The sequence below is a fragment of the Ictalurus furcatus genome, chromosome 19 (genome assembly GCF_023375685.1).
Source record: "Ictalurus furcatus strain D&B chromosome 19, Billie_1.0, whole genome shotgun sequence".
NCBI lineage: Eukaryota > Metazoa > Chordata > Actinopteri > Siluriformes > Ictaluridae > Ictalurus > Ictalurus furcatus.
The window spans coordinates 22,131,042-22,158,588 of record NC_071273.1 but is presented as its reverse complement, the minus strand read 5'-3'; the positions used below and the strand labels follow the sequence as shown (position 1 = coordinate 22,158,588).

The 27,547-nt window shown below is 44.5% G+C and overlaps 1 protein-coding gene across 4 annotated transcripts in view; it reads left to right on the top strand.

The window, feature by feature from the left end:
- erc1b (ELKS/RAB6-interacting/CAST family member 1b) overlaps positions 1-27,547 on the top strand; it is a 223,155-nt gene that overhangs the window by 6,168 nt on the left and 189,440 nt on the right. For all 4 annotated transcript variants that reach the window (XM_053650163.1, XM_053650168.1, XM_053650165.1 and 1 more), the window contains exon 2: positions 4,551-5,419. In XM_053650163.1, coding sequence (XP_053506138.1) covers positions 4,784-5,419 — 636 coding nt within the window. In that variant the 5' untranslated portion in view covers positions 4,551-4,783. The remainder of the gene's footprint in view (positions 1-4,550; positions 5,420-27,547) is intronic.

The window sequence follows — 27,547 nt, the reverse complement described above, 5'->3', positions numbered from 1 at the left end:
GTGCAGGATTGAGTTTTTTGTGATTGTTGCGGCCAAAAAAACCCCCCAAATTTTTTCGGTGTTTTTGTGTAATATGACTTTTACACGGACAACAATATCTGATATTAAGACGATACTCTGATTAAGAAACTAGCATGTAAACAAATAATTAACTGCACTTGAAGCGTTCGTAAAATTATAGTTCGAAAAACAATAAAAACACCCAGAACTGTATACGGTTCCATAACGAAGACCAACTGTATGTCGATACGTCAAATTCTGGAGGGGACATCGGACGACATGACATGGGGACATAATAACGTGTGCCGTTAATCCATCTATCCTCTATAACGTGTAACACGGGAACATGAATGGGATATTCTAAACCCAAACTCATGTAAACACTTTAATCAGAATATTATACGTCTAGAATAAGGTCAATAATTAGATTACCGCTGTCCATGTAAACGTAGTCAGTCGGTGCGTTTACACGGACAACGATAATCCAATATGAACCTGATTAAGACGATACTCTGATTAATAAACTAGCATGTAAACAGCGATTTTTAATTATCTTAATCCGATTAAAGTCACACTCGAAGTAAACACAAATGGAATGAAGACGTGTGGAGTACTCCTGTTTTAGTCGCATTATCGACGTGTATTACAGACATGTACACACCTTAATCACGCTATTAACGTCGTGTGGGAGTTTTCACCGCATTGTGAGACAGGACACGTACACGCACGGCGGCGCTCGACCGTTTTACGGCAAACGAGAGAGCACGGCTGCGTCCCAAACCGCGTATTTACCTGCTACAGGCCTATAGTAGATGAAATACATGCATCTCGGCTACTATATAGACGGTAAGTACGCGGTTTGGGACAAAACAAGCAGTCGTCTATTTGCACGTACAGCCTGGCAAATAATTAACCGCACTTGAAGCTTTCCTGAAATTTTTTTTCAATAAAAACACCCAAAACTGTACACGGTACCATAACTAAGACGAACTGTATGTCGATACGTGAAATTCTGGAGGGACGGCGTGGCGCGGTGACGTGATGACGTGTGCCGTTAATCTAATTATGTTCTATAACGTGTAAAATGGGAACATGAAAGGAGTATTCTAAAAGCGACTCATGTAAACACCTTAATCGCATTACTACCTCATTCAGAGTAAGGTCAATAATTAGATTACTGCTGTCCATGTAAACGTAGTCAGGGATGTTTGCTGGTAAACCAGACCTGTTAGCTGTTCTTATGTACGACGAACGTGAATCGAAGTGGGCTTTGGTTTAAATGCGCGTTGTGGTGATGTCACGTGCCGCGTCTCGGCCCAAACCTGGAAAATCTGTGGTAATTTTGAAACGTTGCGAGCTCCTCCGGATATCGCGGCGTTTGCTTGATGTTGCGTTAATTTCTGCGATCGTAAAATCGTTAAATCCCGCAGGGACCGAGTGAATGCCTGGAACTCGGGATGAATGACGTGAGTAAATGCACGAGTAGGCATTTTTGAATGTATTTGTTATATTTCAGGGGACATACTGCAGACTTCATTTAGTGATCGTTATCCACCGTATACCGTTTACACCACAGCGCCGTCGAACGCTCGAGTCTGATTGGTCAGAAGGTGTTGATTTTAATCTTCTATAACAGCAATTAAGATAATGTAACAGTCCAGGCTGCAAATCACAGGTTAATTAATTAGCGTGTTAATTCTGTTGGATTATCATTTGTATAGTAACCGCTTGTCAATAGCTATACCCTCACTGACCACTTTATTAGGAACACCCGTACAGCAGTCACGTCACAGCGGCACGCTCTTGTTCACATCAACCGTCCGAGCGAGGAAAATACGTGGTCTCGGTGACTTTGACCGTGACACGGACGTCGGTACAAAAAGTTGGCTGGTTTGACCGTTTCAGAAACGAGCGACCTCCTGGGAGTTTATCACACAAAGGAAAGCGTCAGTTCTGTGGGCGGAAACGCCTCGTCGGTGAGAGAGGGTCAGGAGAGAACGGCCAGACCGGTTTGAGCTCACAGGAAGGACTACGGTAACTCAAGATAGATAAAACTTTATTAATCCCCACACTGGGGAAATTCCCTCGTTACAGCAGTTCAATTACACACCAAAAACAGATAAGAAAGAATGCACTTTTAAATAGGAATAGGATAGAAAAAATGTCTAAAACAATATTTAATAAGATTAATAGTAGTAATAATAATAATAATGGTAATATGTGCACTATGAATAAGAATCTGAATATATACAGATGAGTAACACCTCGTTTATACACAGATAAGTGCCAAATGGACAAATAAGCACTCTTTACAGCCGTGGTGGGAAGAAAAGCATCTCAGAACGCACAACATGTGGAAATTTAAGGCGGATAACAGCAGGCTGTCGGTAGAGAACAGGCATCTTCCGCCATTCTGTCGTTCGACGTGAACGTTACGTAGCCGAAGCCCTTGACCCGTATCTGCATGGGTTTATGTGTCGCATTGCTGCCACGTGATTGGCTGATTTGAATATTTGCATGAAAGAGGTCGGCGGGCGTTAGATGGAATCGCCAAACTGCAGTGTTGACAGAAACTGATGAAAAGCCGTGTCATTAGAAAGCGGCGTGATAGTATCTCGTCTCTAGTCAGCGCTCAGACTCGGAGCTTCTGTCGAGAGGAACACAGTCCTCCTGATTCTCTCTGTTGTTGGAGTACTTTTTAAAAACACTGTAGTACACCGGAGAGACTCTCAGCAGTCAGGACTACTGTACATCAGATACACACGTACAGTCATTTGGTGTGCAGATTCTGCATCCTTGCTTCAGAAAATACACACACACACACACACACACACACGTATGTGGTGTTCAGATGGTATGTATTCATGCAGAAAAAGTGCCCGGAGAGGAGTTTCCTAAGGCACGGTTCTACAGTTTCAACAATACGCATTATTCTTAGATATAAAGTATGAATAGTATTTACAGTCATGTGAAGTCACATGATGTGCTCAGACGCACAATGAAGCTTTTCAGCTGAAATAAACACGTGAGACAAAAGTGGCTCTTCATGCTTCGGCACAAACAAATGCCTATTTGATCTAAATGTAAGTCTGATTACGAAGACTTTACATATGCTGACGCTCACTGCGTTTACATGGACAGCAGTAATCTGATTACTGAGCTTATTCTGAATAAGACGTATAATATTCTGATTAAGGTGTTTACACGAGTCGCTCTTGGAGTATTCCTTTCATGTTCGCGTTTTACACGTTCTAGAACATGGAGCAATTAACGGCACACGTCATTACGTCCCCACTGTTACAGCTAATAACCTGTTTATTTATTTATAGTCCGGGCTTTTAGGTGTTGCAAGCATTCCTGAGTTTGTTAACGGGTAATTAATCAAGAGGTCTAGCAGCTACAGCCGGGTTTTTGTTTCGCCTGTAATCCCGTAACTCGTACACGGCACACGTTATGTATATCCGGCCACGCCCCCTTCTGCTCACACACACACAGAGACCGGTTGTACCCTACACCCCTCCATTGTGCGATAGTTAAAGGACGCGATGGGACCGCCGGTGTATACTGGACGATCTCACTGCTTTTTAATAGTCAGTGGTGGTGCAGTGGGTGGGGTTTTTATCTCCGCCCCAGGGTCCTCAGATCGATCCTCGTTCTCCTGATGTTCTCCCAGTGTCTGTGCGGGTTTCCCCAGGGTGCTCCGGTTTCTTCCCACCTTCTCAATGAACGAATAATCAATGGGGGAACATTTTTACATTGAAGACTTTTGAAGTCACACGTGTGTGTGTGTGTGTGTGCCACTTGATTGGACCCAGAGCTGCAGAATAAAGGTAATCGTTGGTCCCGCTGCAGCCGAATATCCCAGCTGTTAGTCTTATTCTCTCTAGATCTTGGACGACAAAACTAAACAGACCTTCTGGGCCATTAAAATTTTTTTTTTTTTTTAAAAAAAGGAAGATGTCGATGTGTCCATGTCATACAGATTCCAAGCGCAGATTTTTAACCGAACTCCAAATCCACTGACGGTGCAGTTTAGTGTAAGATCGGGTCGAGGTGCCTCCGGGAAACCGATGCGGAGGGGTAAAGATATGGAGGGTGAGAGATGAAGACGAAACGGATAAAGATCCAGAGAGAGCGGCAGGTTTGACGAGACGGTCGGGAACGAGTCACAGAGCTGAAGTAAATGCGCCGTGGCGTACGAGCGACCCACATAGAGAGAACAGAGAAGGAAGTTAAAAGGCTGATTATACCAGAGCTGTTCATTAGCCTATTATTTCTTCCCTGGGGGGGAAAAAGTAGCAGGCAGGTGGACTCCAGCCAGGAAAAACACACACACTACAGGACCGATAGTAGTACTGCTTGTGTGAACAGGATGTCTGTAAGTGTGTGTGTGTGTGTGTGTGTGTGTGTGTGTGTGTGTGTTAAGAGATGTATATGTGTATGCAGCTAAATGCAACTTTCTGGAAGGTCTGGAAAACTGTATGGTTAATGAATGCCTGATAAACAGGAACCTCAATGAAAATCTGATTTTTCCTTCCTGTCTGTTACAGGTCACTGTGTTTATATAATCCTGGTCGAAGCCCCCGTTAATGGACTAAGCTAACGAGAACCCTGGAGAGCAGAGCCGAGTCAACGTACTTAATCACGCAGACAATTCAAACATGAGACATTCCTTCCTGTTGTGTAGTTAAGCGAAGCTCCCCGACTCGTGAGGATCACCTGAACCGACCTCTGTGATATTTACACAGGTTTCTCTCGTCCCTTTACTCCAAGCCGAGCCGCGATGTACGGTAGCGCCCGCTCAGTGGGTAAACCGGAGGCCAATCAGAGCCCCGGACGCTCTCCACGCCTGCCTCGCTCTCCACGCCTGGGCCACCGGCGCAATAACAGCACAGGTGGTGCTGGGGGTAAAACGCTCTCCATGGAGAACATCCAGTCTCTGAACGCCGCCTACGCCACATCCGGCCCCACGTACCTGAGCGACAATGACGCGCCCACCCCCGCCTCCGTCTCGGACATGCCAAAGAGCACGATGACCCTGGGCCGCTCGGGCGCCCGGCTTCCCTACGGCACGCGCGCCACGGTGGCGGGCAGCAGTCCCAACATCGCCAGCGACTCCATCGCCTTCGGAGATCACCACGTGCCTGCGGCCATGGCGTCCACCGTGCCGCACTCGCTGCGCCAGGCCCGCGACAACACCATCATGGACCTGCAGGCGCAGCTGAAAGAAGTTCTGCGTGAGAACGAGCTCCTGCGCAAGGAGGTGGACGTCAAGGAGAGCAAGCTCAGCTCGTCCATGAACTCCATCAAGACGTTCTGGAGCCCCGAGCTGAAGAAGGAGCGCGCCCTGCGTAAGGACGAGGTCTCCAAGATGGCCGTGTGGAAGGAGCAATTCCGCGTGATGCAGGAGGAAACGCAGGTAAGGGTCAGAAATCCTTTGTCTTTTCAGCAGCAGTGTTTAAAACCTAAACTGGCATTTTAAAGCTTTTTGAACCCGTCACTTAGTGCTGTGGACACAAGTGGGAAAGGTTTTCGACACATTCTCTTTTTTTAATTGTGTAGTTCGTCACTTGGATTGTGTGTGTGTGAGAGAGAGAAAGTTAGTTTTTGGCTGCACAACTTCCCTCACACTATTCCCTTTTCCATCTCTTGGTTGAGAAAATATGGTTGGAGTTTATTTATTTGGAAGAGGGTGGAATTTGTGCGAGTTGGCAGTTATGTAACAGGCACTCTTCAGAGGAGTGTTTTTACCAGCTTGAGGCTGTTTAATGCTGGAATGTCGCTAGTTCAGACCGATCAAGAACACAACACCATCAAAGCTGTTTCATCAGTCAGCGTGAGACACTGATATCACTTCATCTGTCGCTCGGTGACGATCCTGCGTCTGGTTGAACCGGACCGGCGTCAGAAAGAAACTGTCCACTGATGGAAAATGGCTCTCGCTAAACGTTTCAGCATGCAGCTAGTTCGCTAAGCAGCTGCCATGCCTGCTTAGGTTCGGCAGGGGTGTGGTGTTTCTCGAACGCTATTGGATGTAGTGAAACTTTATTTAACACGACGTCACTAAGACTTCCTGTTTGGAAATGTACCGAACCAAATCACAGGGGCTTTAAATTGTTCGATGAATTGGAGTCTGAGGTGAAGAAATGACCCGTGTTAGTGTTCTGAGCTCCAACTGCTGGATTTAAAGTGCACTTATTATGGTTTTTCAAATATTACCTTTCACATAGTGTGCGTTAGAGCTGTTTGTTAATGTAAAAAAAAAAAAGTCCCAGATTTACTTCCTGTACTAACCTACGTGATTTGGTAACAAATCCCCGCCTCTGGTCTTCATCGGCTGCTCGCGAACCGCTGAAGACTTTCCCATGTCTGAAAATGTCGTTACAGCTGTTGCGGAGCGCTGACACTGGAGACTCCTTCCCTAAATGTTCCAAAAACATCTCCTTATCGAAATCTTCACCATATCAACAATTACACACTTTAATAAAATAAAAGTTCCCTGTGTTATTATAGAACCTATAATACATTAGAACGAGCTCATTAATATCATCCTCTGATTTGCCTTGCAGCCGGCACTACTGTCAGAGCTGCTGTTATAGACCATTAATCAACTGCTTCCGACCAATCAGGATCATGAATTCAGCAGAGCTGTCGCATAAATTAAATTCACTTTTTAAACTAACGGTCTTCATGAAAGTCCCCGTGAAACGCACAGCATTTTGTGACGTGTTGATGTAATTTCCACTGAAACAGGAAGTCAGGGCGGGATATATTGAGTGGCTCCTCCCCCTTTTAAAATAGCCAGTAGCGTTTAGCTTACCTCACAGTTTTAAATACTTTTTTTTATTTGTGAACGATTTTACCTGGAATGTAAACTTCGTATTCTATTCTCTCTCTCTGTCTCTCTCTCTCTTTCTGTCTCACTCTCTCTTTCTCGCTCTCTCTGTCTGTCTTTCTCTCTCTCTCTGCCTGTCTCTATCTCTATCGCTGTCTCGCTCTCTCTGTCTCTCCCTCTCTGTCTTTGTGTCTCTCTGTCTCGCGCTCTCTGTCTGTCTGTCTTTCTCTCTGTCTCTCTCTCTCTCTCTCTCTCTCTCTGTCTCCCTCTTGCTCTCTCAGTCTCTCTTGCTGTCTCTGTCCCGCTCTCTGTCTTTCTCTCTGTCTCTCTCTCTGCCTCTCTCTCTCCTTCGCTTGCTCGCTCGCTCTCTCTGTCTCTTTCTCTCTCTCTCTCTCTCGTTCTCTCTCTCTCTCTCTCTCTCTCTAAACCATATTAGCAGAAGCAGTGTTTTTTCCTCAGGTATTCGCTCTGATGTAAAGAGAGAGAAACTATGGAGTGGAAAGTATGTTAATGGTAGCAGTGTAGTGAGAAGTGTGTTCGTGTTGGACCAGAATCCAGCTGTTCTGGGTTTTTGAAATTTGACAGCAGAATCTCTTAAAGTGCTGTATAAGTCCTGACGGGCACCTGCGATGTTTTAAAACATTTTATTTTATTATTTTTTAAATAATTTTTTGAGTTTGACGAAGCAGAGTGCTGGTGAAATATTTAGAAGAGATTACCTCATTATTAGTATTTATAAGATTCGGTCTCCTGGTCATTCTTAACCTAGATAGAACCTTATCATACTAAAGTCACTGTACAATTTAAATAAAATTAGATATGAAATAAGTTTGAAATCAAACACTTTGCGGGGGGGGTGGGGTGGGGTGGCGGCTTTTCATGATAATCATGTTATCGATGTATCGTACGTTTTCGCAGGTGACCTCAATCTCGCCCGTTGTGTTTACACGCGCGTTTGTTTACGTAAGAATGAACGTCAACATTTTATCCGTTCGCGCTGCTTCTGTCCTCTTGTCTGCTCTAGGGCGGTCAGGTTCCAATTTCCACTTCCGATATTCGTCAAGTTTACGATAAAATGCACAAAAAACTGTGCGCATTCGAATTTAAGATGTGTATCAAGCACTAGCCGTGAGTTTAATTAAAACATACTGTTGAAAAAAATGACACGCAAGATATTAACAATGCACCAACAATGTGATTTTGAAGAAGAAAAATCTAGAAAGAACAGTTCTAGTGTTTGAAATACTCCAGTCGTAGTCGATAATGTCGGGGATCGAGCCGCTTAAGCGGCGTGAGCCGAAGCTGAACAGCGGTAAACTGAAGCGCTTTACTAACGGGTTAATTTATTTTTATTGGAGAAATATATTCAGTACAGATGTACAGTACCCCGTCTCCGTCTGCCTGATACGCACTGCATGGGGAGGACCGCTAAAACAGCCAACACTGGGCTAGATCTCGGTCAACATCCCTTTCCTCCCAGTCTCCTCTGCCTCCTCCCACTAAGTACCTATACAGCAGGGGTGTCCGTTCTTATCCGGAAAGGGCTGGTGTGGGCGCGGATATTCATTCCAACCAAGCGGAGCAGGAGCCAACAGTTTGCTGTTGACCATCTATTAATCTCTTCCAGGCTATCTGCCCATAAGCATGAAATGTTGTTTAGTTTTGCTTCACGTGTCGATGGAAAAATTGACGGAGCTGCCTTCGCACACGTCTTACTCTCACACGGCGCCTCCCGAAAGTCCTACTAACGGGTCAATTAACTCACCGAACGCATCCTATACACACGTGAGCTTAACTAAACATTTACACAACATACAGATATTATTACGACTCGCTTCTGCACAGAATTACACGAATGCATGCACAGGTGAACCGGAGCTTAAGTAAGGCGCTAGGTAGAACGCTAAGTCACGTCGTGAGTACGCCGTTTCCGTAACGACGCACTAAAGACCCAGACGATGAAGAACTAAAGCATGAAGAATTCACAATATTGTATTCCAAAGTTCGCCGCTCTTTAAAAGCGTGCGCTTGCATTGTCATGCTGTTATATTATCATTAAATCAGTGGCATAAAATGAGAATAATATACCGTTTATCGCAATTATTTCCGGGACAATGTATCATCCGACGAAAGGAGTTATCGTGACGGTCCTAGTTGGGGTGGCGCTATAGGAAAATAATCAACGACAGGATGGTGAGAGTCACTCTTACAACCGTAAGAGATTCTCTTGTAGCAGTGCAGGTTGAAGTGTTTTATTCCTCGTATACCACGGCGGTTCGTTTAATTCTTCAATTAGTAACGCACTTCTAAGCAGCTACTGTGTAGGATGGACAAGGAAAGATTTTCACTGCAGGACAGATGTACCAGTCAAGCCACTAGAACCAGTCGAACAGTGTCGTGTGTGTGTGTGTGTGTCTGGGGATCAGTTGCTCAGTACCAGGGGCCGGGTCCTCCATGACTAGGCTGTCTGTTATAGTGTTGGGTTTCTGCCAGTAGCACATAGTGCCCAGGGATCAAACAACTCTCATGACAGTAATTCAATCACAATCACACACACACACACACACACCTGGTAGTTCCTGGTGCTTGTGGCTTGCTGCTGTTTCTCTGTGTTTGTGGTGGTGATATGTAAAAGAGGGCTCGGCTGTATATAGTTATTGTTTGTGATGTTTTCAGAGACTGATGCCTCCTGCGTCTGACCAGACAATAATCAGGATAATGTCGCAGCAGATGAGGACGGGTTCCCTTCTGAGTCCGGTTCCTCTTGAGGTTTCTTCCTCATATCATCGTAGGGAGTTTTTTCCTCACCACCGTCACGCTCAATAGGGATAAATTCACACACTTAAAATCTATATCCTGTGTTTCTATGTTTCTGTAAAGCTGCTTTGAGACAATGTCCATTGTTAAACGCGCTATACAAATTGAATTGAATTGAATTTTGCTCCACCTTATGATTCCCAAAAGGCGTCCTGATCATAACTGATAATCTGGAGGAAATTCTGAGGAAATCTCGGGGGTAAAATTAACTTGTAGAAATGAACACGGCACGGTTGAATCTGATTGGTCAGAAGGTGTGTGGTGTTTTTGTATACGCTGTAACGTGAGCGAAAGGTTTCTGTTTTATGTGTGGTGTAGCGTCGTGTCTGGGGGAAGTGTTGCGGAGTGTGGAGTTTGACGAATGAAGTGAAATGGGGTAGAGGTGAGCGACATGACCGATATATCGTATCGTGATACTTTTGCGATAGACGATATGTATCACGATTTTTAAGTATGGTAACGACTGAAAACCAGTGAAACAATAGTGTTTCGTTAAAAGACCCTTACAGTATCGAGAAATATAAACTGTCTATAAAAAAAAAAACAAAAACAAAGAAAGTGAATACTTTTGCAATAAATTCTTTTCAAAGACCTACAGTAAGAGATCGTGATGCCTACGACGTCTCCAGGAAGTGTGTGTGGTGAGATCGTTTATGGCGATACGGATATTACGTGGTCCTATCGCTGGGCCCGGGTGAGACGCAGGCTGGGTTTCTCTCTCCAGCTGGTTCGTATCTGTGACGTCTGCCCCATCTCTTTTCCTTTGTGTTCTTCTCTTTCTCTCTCAGCATTGTGAAACTTTACACCACACCAACCTTCTGTTCTGAAACTTGGACTGCAGTTTCCTCCCCACACTCTTTCAGATTGTGTTCATCTGGAACCTAATAATAATAATCAGTGCAGATCTGCAGAAAAGTCTGATTTAATCATCTGATCATAAGAACTCATTTGTATGAGTCACATCCCTTTATCAGCACACCTTCTTTCTCTGTCTGTCTCTCTGTCTGTCTCTTTCTTTTGTTGCCGCTCTGCCTGTCTCTCTCTCTCTCTCTCTATCTGCCCTTCTATCTTTTTGTTCCTTGTTCGTCTCGCTTTCTCTCTCTATCCGTCTCTGCCTCTCTATATCTCTGTTCCTTGTTTGTCTCACTTTCTCTCTCTCACTCTCTCTCTCTCTATCTGCCCCTCTATCTTATTGTTCCTTATTTGTCTCGCTTTCTCTCGCTCTCACTCGTGCTATCTCTTTATATCTCTCTGCCTCTCTATCTCCCTGATACTTGCTTGCTTTCTCCCTCTCTGTCTTTGTATCTATCTATCTATATATCTCTGTCTCTTGCTCACTCGCTCTCTCTCTGCATCAGTTTCAGTTTTCAGTTTCTCTCTCTCTCTATCTATCTTGCTCACGCTTTCTGTCTCTTTGTCTCTGGCTCCCTATCTTTCTCTTTTCTTTTTTTCTTGCTTGCTCTCTCTCGCACTCGCACTCTCTCTCTCTCACTCTCTCTCTCTCTCTCTGTGTATTTGTGTTTCTCTCTTTCTCTTTACTCCTCTCACACACTCTCTGATGCTACAGTTCTGTGTGAAGTTGCAGTGGGATGAGGTTAACAAAAACATTTGACATTCTTGTATTTCTTTCCATGACTCTGAGCCTGAAGGTTTACTTTCTGCCGGTGGTCTCTGCCCGGGTCTGTGTGCAGAGCAGAGCAGTGGAGTGAGAGTGAGAGTGAGAAGGAGATACGAGCGAGGTGCTGATTGTATTTTTATCCTTGCTCACTGCAGGGCTGGGAGGTGCCGCTCTATATCAGACACACCCTTACATTCACTGTGGTCATGGTGCATAGGTGTGGAATGAACAGAATCCTCACATACGTCTACCAACTCCCTCTCCTCGCCTTCCTTCCTGCCTGCCTTCTCCTGCCTCTGAAGTGAGGAAAAGATGCGGACAGATATGAGGAGAGACGAGAAATCAGAATCAGCTGCTTTTTTAGCAGCACGTTTACTAAATATCCATCATCATCATCATCAGGCACCATTCATAATGTGACCAAATACAGACGAGAAGAAACGCTGATGGGAGTGATTGCTTAAAAAATGCTTAGTCTTCTTTTTTGACGACATGAACCTGGTGTAGCCGTGTAGCCTCATCACGTGCTTTATATATGCAGAGTACAGAACAAGTACCTAAGATACTTACGGCCGAAAATCGACTGAAGATGAAGTGGAAGAAGACGAAGGCGTGTGATTTTGTTAGTAACAAACTCGCCAGCGAATATCAGTCATGATGTTTATGATGTATTTACCTTCTCAAACCGTCAGTCTGTACAGTTTGTGTTAAAGCCATGACCAGCTAATGTATCTGTGTTGATTGTTCTAAAGTAAATATTACTCTAAACTTCTGGTTGACGGCGTGAGCGACCAGGTTCGGGAGGTTGAAGAGACCTTCCCGACTTCCTGATTAGGAATTCTGAGTTGACGGGATGCTTTGTGTTTTTTTTTTTTTTTTTTTTTTTTTTTTTTTTTCTTGCTCTTTCTTAGTCAAAGGTTGGAAATTCCACATTACAATTCCAAGCTTTTAGTGGAACGCTACATATGTTAGGAACATTTGAAGCAGAATGAATGAAGCAGAGTTACTCTTACTACACCAACGTGAATTATTTTCCATTTAACGTTGTCCAAAACAAATGAGTTCCAGTTATCACTTACATTAAAGCAGCTCTAAACGGTCATTCCGTCACTTTCTCTTCGTGTTAATAGGACACGAAAATTGTCGTCTTGGTATGGGGATGTGACGGCGAGGAAATTCTCCCACCGGTTAATCGACGTGTGACAACACCGATTCATAAATCGCTTATGCATTTCACTTTCGCTTTTGAGTTAGTGGCAATTCGGGCGTGGCAGTTGCTTGACTTACGTTTCACTTTGAAACCAAATCTTCTGCCATCGTCTTGTCGGTCAGCTCGCCTCGCTCTTCTTGTCGCGTGCCTCGCTCTTCCCGTCGCTCGCCTCGCCTGTCGTTTATTGCTCGGTCACGTGATAAATGAATCTGACTCATTCGGCTCATGCTGAATTTAGCATTTTGGTTTTTAATTGTAGCATCCGTACTCTAACTGAACTAAATGATTTTTATTAGGATAAAAAAGCAAAATGACAGTGTGGGCGGTGCCGCGGTGGACAAGTGATGTAATCGGTGTGCAGCCGAACAACGTGTAACACCGACTATCGCAGCAAGCCTATCTTGGTAGCAAGAAATCGTGCTCTGTCCTAAAGTCTTTCCCGTGTCAGAAGGATTAAAAACACAGCTCTGTGTCTAAGGCACGCTTGCTGCTGAGGTGTTTTTCTGAACCCTTGCTGAAGACGAGAGCTTAAATACAGCAGGACAGGTCTGTCCACTTCCCTTCCCACTGCAGATCCCTGCTGGTCATGCAGATGGTCCCCCTGACAAACTGTATTAAGATTAAGCCCCTGCGATTGGCTCAAAGCTTCCTCTCGATCAGCAGGAGTCCCGCCCACTTTCAGGGTGTCTACTAGTAAAGGGCCTGTTCGTGACGAGCAGTTTCTATTGATTTATTTTTAATTAAAAAGGCCAGGCAGTGGGCGGGAACATGTGGGAACAAGCTCCAATAGAAAAAGGACGAGAAGTGGATAAGGTGAGGACCAGACTGAAAGAAAGTTACATAGGATCCATCCTAAATTCCCCAGCAGACCTTTTAATCTCTTTTAAAGCAAGATTTGATCAAGTGGTGTTCACTAGATGTCACGTAGGTCATTCAAGTCTGACTGCTGAAAGGTGAAGACCCGACTCTGTGTGTGTTCTGCAAGTCCCCGCTTTCCGTTAAACACATTTTATTACACTGTCCTGCTTTTAATGCTCACTTAAGCTCACTTAAGGACTTGTTTAGTAAGATTTTACCAGAAAAAGCTTTCGACTTATCATATGTAAATGTAAAACTTCTTATGTAGTCTTAACTGCTGCGTTTTCCTGTCGTTTGGTTTTATTTTTTATTGTATTTATGCAACGCTTGTAATTATTGTAAGTCTGTGTTTTGCCATGAAGATCGCCACAGATGCTGACATGGCATTAAAAGCTACGCTGTTACTACTCATCAGTGAAGTGTGGGGGTGTGTGGGGGGGGTGTGGGGGTGTGTGTGGGGGTGTGTGTGGGGGGGGTGTGTGGGGGGGTGGGGGGGTGTGGGGGTGTGTGTGGGCGGGCAGTACCTCATAGCAATTCTTTCTACGTTAATGAAAGAATTCAGCCGTTTGTGAATACTTGAAACAAGTACGTTCAATAATAACACAGAGGATGATAAATACAAGGGAAATATATCAATATTAGGAAGCTAGCCTCGTCTCGGTGTATAGACCAGAGAGTTTTTTCCAAAATACCGATTATAATTCGTTATTGTCTTCATGTATTACTGTTTACATTTTCCTTCTCCTCACAAGCCCTTAACACAGCGGCCATCTAACTTCTGGATGGATAGATGGATGGATGGATGGATAAATGGATGGATGGAGATGGATGGATGGATAGATGGATATAGATAGATGGATAAATGGATGGATGGATAGATAGATAGATAGATGGATGGATATGGATGGATGGATAGATAGATGGAGATAGATAGATAGATGGATAAATGTATGGATGGCTAGATGGATATAGATGGATAGATGGATGGATAGATGGATGGATGGATAGATAGATGGATGGATGGATAAATGGATGGATAGAAGGATAGATGGATGGATATGGATGGATGGATAGATGGATGGATGGATAGAAGGATAGATGGATGGATAAATAGATGGATGGATGGATAGATAGATAGATGGATGGGTGGATAGATGGATGGATAAATGGATGGATAGAAGGATAAATAGATAGATGGATATAGATAGATAGATAGATGGATGGATAAATGGATGGATAGAAGGATAGATGGATGGATAAATAGATAGATGGATGGATGGATGTAGATAGATAGATGGATATAGATAGATAGATGGATGGATAAATGGATGGATAGATGGATGGATAGAAGGATAGATGGATGGATAAATAGATAGATGGATGGATAGAAGGATAGATGGATGGATAAATAGATAGATGGATGGATAGATAGATGGATGGATAATGGATGGATAGAAGGATAGATGGATGGATAAATAGATAGATGGATGGATAGATAGATAGATGGATGGATAGAAGGATGGATGGATGGATAGATAGATAGATGGATGGATAAATAGATAGATGGATGGATAAATAGATGGATGGATAAATAGATAGATGGATGGATGGATGGATAGATAGAAAATGGCAAGCTAGTAAATGTCTGAAATGTTACAATGACTAAAGATTGAATTCCAGGAGTGCAGGAGGAATAATTTATACGGTGTAAAAATGCTCAATGTCACAATATGAAGGTACTTTTAGTTCTGTGGTGCTGACTGTAGAGAAGAACGTGCTCACGTACGCACGTTTCACCACAAACCCGGCAAGAAAACAACCAAGTTAAACAAACGCCGTCCAGGCTTTTTGTTGGATTTTGCGTTATGTTTGTTAGAACCAAATGATGAAATACTTGTGTTAACGTTGTGTACTATGTTAAATTTACCGTTCACTGGGTTTCTCTTTCACGTGACACTTTTCTTTCAGGTTCGATCCACTTGCCTGGGTTTATACTGGGATATTTTCTTTCCGATCATTTAGATCGGACCGTGAAAATGTGAAGCTGTCTGATTTTTTTTTTCTTTTCTTAAATTGCATGCCATCTTTTTATTTATTTATTTATTTGTTTGTTTTTATAAAAGAAGTTCCCTCCTGTCCCATCCAGTCTCCTGACCCCTCCTGTCCCATGCACTATATCATGTAAACGTTATAGTTTAATCCAGTAACGCTTGAAGTTTCTCCTTGCTTTGGGCTTCAATGTTGATTGATTGTCTTGGAAAGCCTTTACACACTCTCTGCTTGGACGTCTTTGAGCCCCGCCCTAAACGGTCCCTGGAATGTCCGTGGATTCCCGTCTGAACTTATCCCAGCTTCCACGGAGGCTCTACACAGGCACACGGGATCTAATAATCTATATTTATCTAATACTCTTGATTTATCTAAATAAGCGTAACGTTTCTGATTTGTTATTGGCGTCTGCGCGTGTGTTTTGAGCCGTGATGCAGTACTAGTGAAATTGACCTCAGTGTTCGATGTTCGCCAGACCTTCAGCGAGGACGCAGAACATGTACACGCTTAAAAATAAAAAAAGGTGGACGCTTTCCAGACTCTGTGTTATGTAATGTTAAGAAGATGAGTAAAGGTGATATGTCTGTTTTATTAACGGATGATGCGTACATTTCTTTTCGCTGTCTGTTCAGTCACAACTTCGGGGCGAGGTTTTGCCGACAGTCACGTTTCCTGGACCCGTGCCACTCGTCGTTATGGTAACATAAACGCTAAACCCCACTCCCTAAACATGCATGACTTTGAGTCGGGTTTTTATCAAACACGGATGTGCGTTTTGTTGGTCATGACACGGTTATCTGGGCTGGACGGATAGAAGGAGCTCCTGGTGGTGTGGGAACGCGAGGGCTCGGCCTGCGGAGTGTGCTGCTTTAGGTGAAAGGTGACCACACCACTCGGAGGATGATGTTGCAAACACACCAGAAGCTCATCTGACACGCAGACACGATTGTGAAAGTCGTTTTGATATTAATGGACGCCTCAGTTGTGCTTAACGTGCGTCCCTGCATGCACCCTGGGAATGAAGAGAGTTTTAACAACGCTTAACCACCTGCTACATTCCGCCAGGAATAATATCAACGCATTTAAACTATACACAGGAACAAAAAAACACACCGTACTAGGGCTGAGCGATATGACTAGAATATTGATATCGTGATGAATAGTGTGAAAGATGTATGTTGTGTATTGTAGAAATCTCTTATTATTATTATTATTATTATTATTATTGTTTTTATTTTCTTCTGTAAGAAAGCACCCAGACAGGAAGTTAACTTTACTCATACATTCAAGTCTTAATAGACAGTTTTTAAAATACATTTTAAACACAGACCAAAAAACAAACAAACCCCAAACCCTACATACAGTGGTATGCAAAAGTTTAGGCACCCCTGGTCAAAATTCCTGTAGCTATGGATAGCTAAGCAAGTTAAAGATGACCAGATTTCCGAACGGCATGAAGTTAAAAATGACACTTTTCTTTAATATTTGAAGTAAGATTTCTTTTTTTCATTTCAAAATGACTGAAAAAAGGATAAAGGACCCAAAGCAAAAGTTTGTGCACCCTGCATGGTCAATACTTGGTAAGTATCTCAGCTTGAAAATGCTTTTTGTAGCCAGCTAAGAGTCTTTCGATTCTTGTTTGGGGGGATTTTCACCCATTCTGCCTTGCAAAAGGCTTGTAGTTCTGTGAGATTCTTGAGATGGGCCACGTCGACGTAATGGTGGTGCTGTAGCGCACGTGTTTGTTTTTACTCATAGCTTAAGAGCTGCTCACTCAAAATACTTTTTTTTTTCTCCTCCCCTTATTCTTTGGCTTAAACTGAATTTAGCTAGACCCCACCCACTAATTTCTGTATCACTGGGTTTTTAATCATCACTGAATCACTTTAAAAACATGGCTACCTTCAGCCACTCAGCTTTCAGCAGGCATTTCATACAACTAGCGTTGAGCTATTGACACATCCCGATGACTCGGAGTATGTTCTGTTCATCTAAAGTCTCTTTAGTGTTCCTTCGTGAGGACTGGCAGCTGCAGGTGCTAATTGCCAGTGCTCGAACGCCGCAGATCGCCCATCGCAGCTATATTTTCCCTTGGTTTTGCCGTACGTTACCGGTTGTGTTGTTTCAGTGCGCAGCCATGTTTCATTTGTTAAATATATTCTGTAGTTGGTCGACCAGAAATCAGTTATTAAACCAGAAGTCAGATATTTAAGGAAATAAAAGAAGGTAAGTGGAATACAGTGCTAGAAAGCACACTATTAAATTTGTGCTGCTGTTTTTGACCTTTGCGTATTCTCATACACCTGTTCATACGAATATAGTTAATGATCTGGTAATGATTTATTCATCATGTTGATCCAGTTCTGTGGAACTGACTCACCAGGAAGAGAGGATTCCATGTTGCTCGTGCATGGCTTACAGGTGAAAGATTTCCAGACAGAGTGACATCCAGGAGCGCCTGTGTGTGTGTTTAAGAGCGAAAATTGGTGTCATTAGCGTTTGATGTTAAAATGTTAACGTGACCCGGGGATACTTTGAGAAGAAGGAGACGAGCGATCGGGGGCAGCGGAAGCCGCTGTACACCACGTACACGTTATGTAATTGTGTAAGAGCGCGTCGAAGATGATAAAAGACCCGAGTTTAAAGCATCACCGTTTTGTTACAACAAGACTCCCATAACCACCCACTCTTCTGCCCTTGACGAGGTTTATTTAGGTTCCCGTTATAGCTACGGGTCTTTAGTGTCTCGGGCGGAAATTTCCGGCGAATTCCTCCGCTCTCCTTCTGCTTTGCAGCCTTGTGGTTTGGCATTCCTGAAACACATTTTATGTGTGGGCGCTGGCCTGGCAGTATCCTGTCCGTGCTCCAAAAAAAAAAAAAAAAAAAAGGAGAAATTCGGAGAATGAAGGAGAACGGGGTGAGAAAGAAAGCCGAAACATTATATACTTCTTACAAATCTCCACTAGAGACGGGGTTTTAATAATATTTCAGTCGGCTAGCACTTTGTTTACATATAAGCTAATATCGCAAAACCACTCAAGAATCGTTCGGAGGCAGTTTTTTATGTTGTGTACTATTAAGTGAACTTCTTAAAAGTTTCACTGCCAACAAACTAGCAAAGAGTTTTCCTCTAACGTTCACGACGGGTAACAAATTAAGGCGAAAAACCAACGTAAAGTGTGATAGGAAGGTGTTTGGGCCACCTTGAGCCTCCAGAACAGCTTCACTGCACCTTAGCATGGATTCCACACATCTCCTGAAGTGTACTGGAGCAATTCAGTACCGTTATTCCGTGTGATATTCCCTCATTTGGTGTTTTAACGATGGTGGTGAAGAGCAGAGCGCTCTCAAACCATCGCTGCAACATCTCTTGGGCATAGCATATGATGTACGTTATTTTCCATCCTCAGCGAACCATCGAGTCAGCCCTTGTCGCCTGTGGGTGTGGGCGGAGTCATCCTGGAAGAGACCACGCCCATCAGGGTGTAAATGTTTCATCGTAGGATAAAGGTGATCAGTAGAAGAACTGAACACTCAGAAGAACTGCAGTATTGACGTGCAGCGAGTCTTAAGGGAGGAGTTGAAAATATAGGTGTTATATATTATATATTTTCGGCGACGGGGGCCGTCAAAATATTCGTTGATGTGTGGATCGGGCCTAAAAGTGAAACGCTATTCTCCACATCCTGCTACATCATCGCCATACAGTTTTAATCTCAGGAATACCCTGCTTACGATGGTATCGGAGGTCTGAATGCTGACCTCTCGTTGTTTACGCATCTCCAAACCTGCAGTCGTTTCCCTGATCCAGTTCTGTTGTGAGATCACAGCGTCATCCTTCAGTAATGAGGAATAATCAGCGTCCAGCAGTATGTTGGGAGGGTTTGGGGAAGGCAGGGGGCCTCCATCTGTTCTTTAGTTAAATGTCATCCTCTGGAGCCCTGAGGAGAGACAGAAAAGAGAAAATGGATGGAGAGCCTGAGGAGGGACGGCGCTGGGGCAGAGGCACAGGGAAGTATAAAGCCTCTGGTATACTTCGTTTTTTTTTTACACGTGTGCTAGTCGTACGCATAGCCTTTCAAAGTATACGCTATTTGACATGTACACAGGCGGTCGACACATACGTATTACGACAACTTGCACTACCCCTCCTGTCCTACAAGAGTCAGTATAGAGCAGTAAAGCTGGTCTTTTGGTGTGAAGGACAACCTGAACAACAATGCTTGGGCAATCTCTCGCCGTGATATATACAAATCCTTATACTCTTTAAGGCTAGAATTATACAAACGCAGGTACTTTCTAACCTGCACTCGTCTCGTCTGTTCATTCTGTTTTTTTTTTTCTTTCTTCAACTACCTTGAGTATCAACGGCCCTAGCTCACTGTTGCCACCTTGTGGAACAACTAAATAGTGCACAAGAATTAAATGCGCGTGTGCGGTTAACAAAATCGGGCGTTGCGCGTACAGTACGCACCCAACTCTGCTGATGACGAAATATATACGTCACGCTTCCTGTATGCTGTTCCCAGTATATGCGTAAAAAGTGAAGCGTACTTTCTGCTTAAGGGAATGATAGAGAACATGAGAGAGAGAGATGACATAACCGAGCAAAAAGTAGTGAGTGCGCAGAGAGCGAGTGAAATATATTTTGAGAAGAGAGTGACGGGGTTGTGCAAGCCCACACTTGTACAGAAGGTTTTTTTTTTTTTTTCCTCCTCAGAACAGGAGCGTGAAAAGAGTAATACACGTCCTAATATCATATCTCACTGTAATATACAAAGCTTTGATTAGGTAGAGAGCTGGAACTTGGCACGGCAGGAGATTTTCAGGATTGCAGGATGCACCCTCCAAATTTTTCTCCATTTTTTTTGATATGATACCAGAGCTCGGAGTATCAGCAGAGATCTTTTGAGATCTTTCTGCTTATCAGCAGAGATCTTTCTGCTTCAGTGTTTAATGAGAAAGCTCGGCTGCACTGCGCAAGTCACGCCTCTTCTGTATATAAATGCATGCATGCACAGATATACGGCGCTTTGCGTCGTCACTTATGACGCCATTCTTGTCGCGTTTCAATAGAAATGACATCACCACTTTTTATTTTCTGATACCGAAACCTTGAATAGCACCCGATTTTATCATCTTTTTTTAAAACCTCTAAGCTGATTTATTTCCAAATTCAATCTTTGAGATTTGCTACAAGATCTGATATCCGATATGTTTTCTACATTATTGGGATCCCACCATTTTTTTTTTTTGCAGGTTTCGGCCCCATACTGGGTTTCAGAGGTTTTTGAATCTTGAGTCGAGAGTCGGTATCGGGTATCGGATCAGTGCCAGCTCTAGTTTTTAACCGTGTTTGAAACGTCATGTTGTTCTGATTTCTGGTTCTCTACAGATATATGATTATGTAAGAGTGTTGACAAGGGCTGGGCGATATTTCGTCATCGTGATAAATGATTAGGCGATACACTTTTCATTGAGATATCGTTGCTATGGTGATGTATTTTTTTAATGTTTTTAATAACTACAAATTAAATGGTACTGAACGGATGCCGTTTTAATTGGACCTAATTTTTAAAAAAAAAAAACAACAAAAAAACCGTTGATCTTCTTTGTCTTTGTAGGCATTAAAGAAAAAAGTCAGTTTAACGTTTTGTTTTATTACGATTTTGCAGACGGTTTGTTAGCTAAATTCTATATCGTGATGCGTACCGGGTGTCGTAGAAATGTCCTCTATTATCTCGATATGATATTGTTTGAAATGATGGCTGCCGAGTGGACAGACTTTAATGTCGTGGTGCCGATTCAGTGTTGGAAACCGAGCTGATTCTCTCCAGACGGCAGGGTTTAAGACTATTGTATATCTTTCACATCAATATAAATATACTAGGCTGTTAGTTGAACTGTCTGTTGTGACACACTGGTGGCTTGCGTTGACTGGGTTCGTTTTGCCGTATCCAATGTGATAATACCTTTCTGCCGCTCTGAGACGTCCTTCATCTGACCCGTCTGCGTTGCCCCTCACATGTTCTGCACCACGCCTCTGGCAAACACCTGATGCAGCCCCTGGTCGTTGTACAATAAAGCACTGCTACGGATGGATGCAACGTATTTTTTTTTGTCCATGAAGCTTAATGGCACTTTCTCACACACACGGGTTAGAATCAGGTTAGAATCAAGTTGATCTATTTTGTTTGGTTTCACACAGCACATAATTGCATGCAAGGAAAGAAGAAAAGGTATATCAGAGGTATTACAGTTGCAATCAAAATGATTCACCCCCATTGCAGATCAGGTTTATTGTCAGAATTTAGAGACTTTCAGCTGTTTGCGATGAACAAATCCAACAAAAGCAGTTGAAATAATTCAACACAACGAATGCTTCAAATGGTTTCCCCAAATTCAACTGAAAATGCAACTTATAATGATTTCTCCAGTCTCAAAATTGTTCAACCCCCTGAATAGAATCCCTCACAACTGCACAAATATACAAAACAGGACAGGTGTTGTCTCAAACACACCTGATGCAAGTAATCAAAGGCTTCATTAGATGCAGCAGGTGTGCTTGAGCTGGAACACATGAAATACCTGAACTGGCCAACAGTAGAAAATGTATGAAATACCTGGACGGGGCAGAAAAAGGACGCTATCGACGGCTGCAAGCAGATTTATGAGAAGGCAGGTTGTGAAAAACCCTCGAGTGACTGTAAAAGACCTGCAGCAACACTTGGTGCAACAGGCTCTGAGGTTTCAGTGAGCACAGTAAGGCGTGTACTAAACGCAGAAGGTTTCCATGCCAGAACTCCAAGACATTCAGCACTACTGACCCAAAAGCACAAGAAACGTCGCCTCAAAATCATATAAATAAGCCACAGAAGTTTTGGGATTCTGTTCTGTGGAGCGATGAAACAAAACTGGAACTTTTCTGCAGGATGGATCAGCGGTATGTCTGGAGGAAGAAGAATGAAGAAAGAACACTCTGTACACAGTCGAGCATGGTGGAGGCTCGGTGATGCTCTGGGGCTGCTTTGCATCCTCTGGCACTGGAAACCTGCAGCGTGTGGAAGGCGAGATGGGTTAGGGTTAGTATCAGGAAATCCTAGGAGAAAACATCATGCTGTCTGTGTGGAAGCTGGAGCTTGGGTGTCATTGGACCTTCCAACAGGACAATCATCCCAAGCATACCTCAAATTCAAATTCCACCAAGGCTTGGTTGCAGAAGAAGTCCTGGAAGATTCTACAGGGCCATCACGGTCACCTGACTTCAACCCCATAGAAAATCCCTGGTGGGATTCGAAGAAGGCGGTTGCAGCACGCAAACCCAAGAATATTACTGAACTGGACGCCATTGCTCATGAGGAATGGGATAAGACTCCTCAGGAACTCTGCCAGAAGCTGGTGTCTGGCTCTGCATCTCATTTGCAGCAGGTCATAACAGCAAAAGGAGCTCTACTAAGTACTAAAGATGCTCGCCATGAAGGGGTTGAATAATTTTGAGACTGGAGAAATCATTATAAGTTGCATTTTCAGATGAATTTGGTGAAACCACTTGAAGCATTCGTTGTGTTGAACTATTTCAACTGCTTTTGTTGGATTTGTTCATCGCAAACAGCTGAAAGTCTCTAAATTCCGACAATAAACCTGACCTGCAATGGGGGTGAATCATTTTGATCGCAGCTGTATATCCAGCATTTATTTTCTCTTTTTGTGTTTTGGTCCAGATCTCCAGAGCACACGGCATTTCTGCAGCATTACAGCTCTGTGTTTTCAACAGCTTCACAAGAAACACAGCTTTTTTTCTGGTCCACACCTGTGTGTTTGTGTTCTCGCCTGCCTAAAGAACCACACCGAGGACAGAGCGCACCATTCTTACAGAATAAACACTGCACATGTGACCGCACGTTAAGACAGTAAAGTTAACTCGGAAACTGGGAAATCAGAACTCTGCATGACATTTCGACCTTTGAGCTGCGTTGGAGCTGCTGAGTGTGGAGAAAAGACATGGATCTTTTCATGTTTGCTGTTTTGTTAGCAGCAAGCTAGCCAGCTAACTGTGGTGAGTGATTTATGTACCGCATCAGAACGGTGAACCGTGATGAGTCTGTGTTATAGATCTAACAGGCGGATACACTGCATCTGTGTGTTGACTGATCTAAAGGAAACACTAGTGTACACCGGTCAGCCATAACATTAAAACCACCTGTCTAATATTGTGTAGGTCCGCTTTGTGCAGAGTGTCGATGCATGAACTCTACAAGACCTTTTGAAGGTCGTTAGTAGCAGATCCTTTAAGGCCTATAAGTTGCGAGGTGGGGCCTCCATGGATCGGACTTGTTTATCCAGCACAAAAGCATTTACATCAGACCTGGCCATCTTCTTCCATTGCTCCACGGTCCAGTTCTGATGCTCACCTGCCCTTTGTAGGTGCTTTCAACAGTAGACACAGGGGTCAGAATGGGTACTCTGACCGGTCTGCGGCCACACCCCACAAGACCTGCCGTTTTGGAGACGCTCTGACCCAGTCGTCTAGCCATCACAATCCGACCCTTGTCAAAGTCTCTCAGATCCTTACGCTTGCCCATTTTTCCTGCTTTCAACACGCCAACTTGAAGAACTGACTCCACTTGCTGCCTAATAAATATATCCCACCCCTCGACAGGAGCCGGTGTAACGAGATCATCGATGTGATTCACGTCACCTGCCAGTGGTTTTAATGATCTGGCTGATTGGTGTATGCAGTATTTATAGAAGTGCCGCTGTGTTTATCGTCAATGCCGTGAGCAGACATGTTGATTTGAACTCACGGCCCGAGTTGAGGGGGGCACTTTCTTTTGTCTTCTCCTAGCGGGAGCTATGGAATTCCGAGTTACGGGTTTTATTCGAACTCTGCGTGAAGTTGTGTAACACAGCCTCGGTGATGCATATGGGATTTCTTTTATTTTTTCTTTTCGTAACAGAATTGCTGGTCATTTTGAAAACACGGTAAAAACACGCACTCTAGGAAGTTTGAAAAGCTTACAATAGGTTTGTCTATTAAAGAAAATATGAAAGGTCTTTATCAAGAAGTGTGTGTGCTTGATGGTGGTGTTCCGTATCGATGTGTGCATCCCTGTTTAACACACACACACACACACACACACACACACACACACACACGCTCTAGCCCACACTCATGCTATGCCCCTATCAATGTGTGCACTTCATGCTGCTTCTATTTCCAGCCTGACTCAAGGATGTATTCTCAAATGCACACACACACACACACACACACACACACACACGCACACACACACACACACACACACCTCTCAGAATTTCCACTTCTGACCCTGCACTGTCTCTTCTGCCTTGTCACGATAGCGACGCTGCACTCCCTAAACCCCAGTGACGACACCCTGCTACTCCGACTCTGAGGCTGTTCATTCATCTCTCTCTCTCTCTCTCCCTCCCTATCACTCGTCCCCTCTCTCTTTCCACCTCTCCCTCTCTCTTCCATTCTCTCTCCCCCTCTCTCTTCCATTCTCTCTCCACCTCTCTCTTCCATTCTCTCTCCCCCTCTCTCTTCCATTCTCTCTCCACCTCTCTCTTCCATTCTCTCTCCCCCTCTCTCTTCCATTCTCTCTCCCCCTCTCTCTTCCATTCTCTCTCCACCTCTCTCTTCCATTCTCTCTCCACCTCCCCCTCTCTCTTCCATTCTCTCTCCCCCTCTCTCTTCCATTCTCTCTCCACCTCTCTCTTCCATTCTCTCTCCACCTCTCTCTTCCATTCTCTCTCCACCTCTCTCTTCCATTCTCTCTCCACCTCCCCCTCTCTCTTCCATTCTCTCTCCCCCTCTCTCTTCCATTCTCTCTCCACCTCTCTCTTCCATTCTCTCTTCCATTCTCTCTCCCCCTCTCTCTTCCATTCTCTCTCCCCCTCTCTCTTCCATTCTCTCTCCACCTCTCTCTTCCATTCTCTCTCCACCTCCCCCTCTCTCTTCCATTCTCTCTCCACCTCTCTTCCATTCTCTCTCTCCCTCTCTCTTCCATTCTCTCTCCACCTCTCTCTTCCATTCTCTCTCCACCTCTCTCTTCCATTCTCTCTCCACCTCCCCCTCTCTCTTCCATTCTCTCTCTTCCATTCTCTCTCCACCTCTCTTCCATTCTCTCTCCACCTCTCTTCCATTCTCTCTCCCCCTCTCTCTTCCATTCTCTCTCCACCTCTCTCTTCCATTCTCTCTCCACCTCTCCCTCTCTCTTCCATTCTCTCTCCCCCTCTCTCTTCCATTCTCTCTCCACCTCTCTCTCTCCCTCTCTCTTCCATTCTCTCTCCACCTCTCTCTTCCATTCTCTCTCCACCTCTCTCTTCCATTCTCTCTTCCATTCTCTCTCCCCCTCTCTCTTCCATTCTCTCTCCCCCTCTCTCTTCCATTCTCTCTCCCCCTCTCTCTTCCATTCTCTCTCCACCTCTCTCTTCCATTCTCTCTCCACCTCTCTTCCATTCTCTCTCCACCTCTCTCTTCCATTCTCTCTCCACCTCCCCCTCTCTCTTCCATTCTCTCTCCCCCTCTCTCTTCCATTCTCTCTCTACCTCTCTCTTCCATTCTCTCTCCACCTCTCTCTTCCATTCTCTCTCCACCTCTCCCTCTCTCTTCCATTCTCTCTCCCCCTCTCTCTTCCATTCTCTCTCCACCTCTCTCTCCACCTCTCTCTTCCATTCTCTCTCCACCTCTCTCTTCCATTCTCTCTTCCATTCTCTCTCCCCCTCTCTCTTCCATTCTCTCTCCCCCTCTCTCTTCCATTCTCTCTCCACCTCTCTCTTCCATTCTCTCTCCACCTCCCCCTCTCTCTTCCATTCTCTCTCCACCTCTCTTCCATTCTCTCTCTCCCTCTCTCTTCCATTCTCTCTCCACCTCTCTCTTCCATTCTCTCTCCACCTCTCTCTTCCATTCTCTCTCCACCTCCCCCTCTCTCTTCCATTCTCTCTCTTCCATTCTCTCTCCACCTCTCTTCCATTCTCTCTCCACCTCTCTTCCATTCTCTCTCCCCCTCTCTCTTCCATTCTCTCTCCACCTCTCTCTTCCATTCTCTCTCCACCTCTCCCTCTCTCTTCCATTCTCTCTCCCCCTCTCTCTTCCATTCTCTCTCCACCTCTCTCTCTCCCTCTCTCTTCCATTCTCTCTCCACCTCTCTCTTCCATTCTCTCTCCACCTCTCTCTTCCATTCTCTCTTCCATTCTCTCTCCCCCTCTCTCTTCCATTCTCTCTCCCCCTCTCTCTTCCATTCTCTCTCCCCCTCTCTCTTCCATTCTCTCTCCACCTCTCTCTTCCATTCTCTCTCCACCTCCCCCTCTCTCTTCCATTCTCTCTCCACCTCTCTTCCATTCTCTCTCTCCCTCTCTCTTCCATTCTCTCTCCACCTCTCTCTTCCATTCTCTCTCCACCTCTCTCTTCCATTCTCTCTCCACCTCCCCCTCTCTCTTCCATTCTCTCTCTTCCATTCTCTCTCCACCTCTCTTCCATTCTCTCTCCACCTCTCTTCCATTCTCTCTCCACCTCTCTCTTCCATTCTCTCTCCACCTCTCCCTCTCTCTTCCATTCTCTCTCCACCTCTCCCTCTCTCTTCCATTCTCTCTCCACCTCTCTCTTCCATTCTCTCTCCACCTCTCTCTTCCATTCTCTCTCCACCTCTCCCTCTCTCTTCCATTCTCTCTCCCCCTCTCTCTTCCATTCTCTCTCCACCTCTCTCTCTCCCTCTCTCTTCCATTCTCTCTCCACCTCTCTCTTCCATTCTCTCTCCACCTCTCTCTTCCATTCTCTCTCCACCTCCCCCTCTCTCTTCCATTCTCTCTCCACCTCCCCCTCTCTCTTCCATTCTCTCTCCACCTCTCTTCCATTCTCTCTCCACCTCTCTCTTCCATTCTCTCTCCACCTCTCTTCCATTCTCTCTCCACCTCTCTCTTCCATTCTCTCTCCACCTCTCTCTTCCATTCTCTCTCCACCTCTCCCTCTCTCTTCCATTCTCTCTCCACCTCTCTCTTCCATTCTATCTCCCCCTCTCTCTCCCCCTCACTCTTCCATTCTCTCTCCCCCTCTCTCTTCCATTCTCTCTCTCCCCCTCTCTCCTCCATTCACTCCCCCCTCTCTCTTCTCCTTTCTCTTTCCACCTCTCCCTCTCCTCCA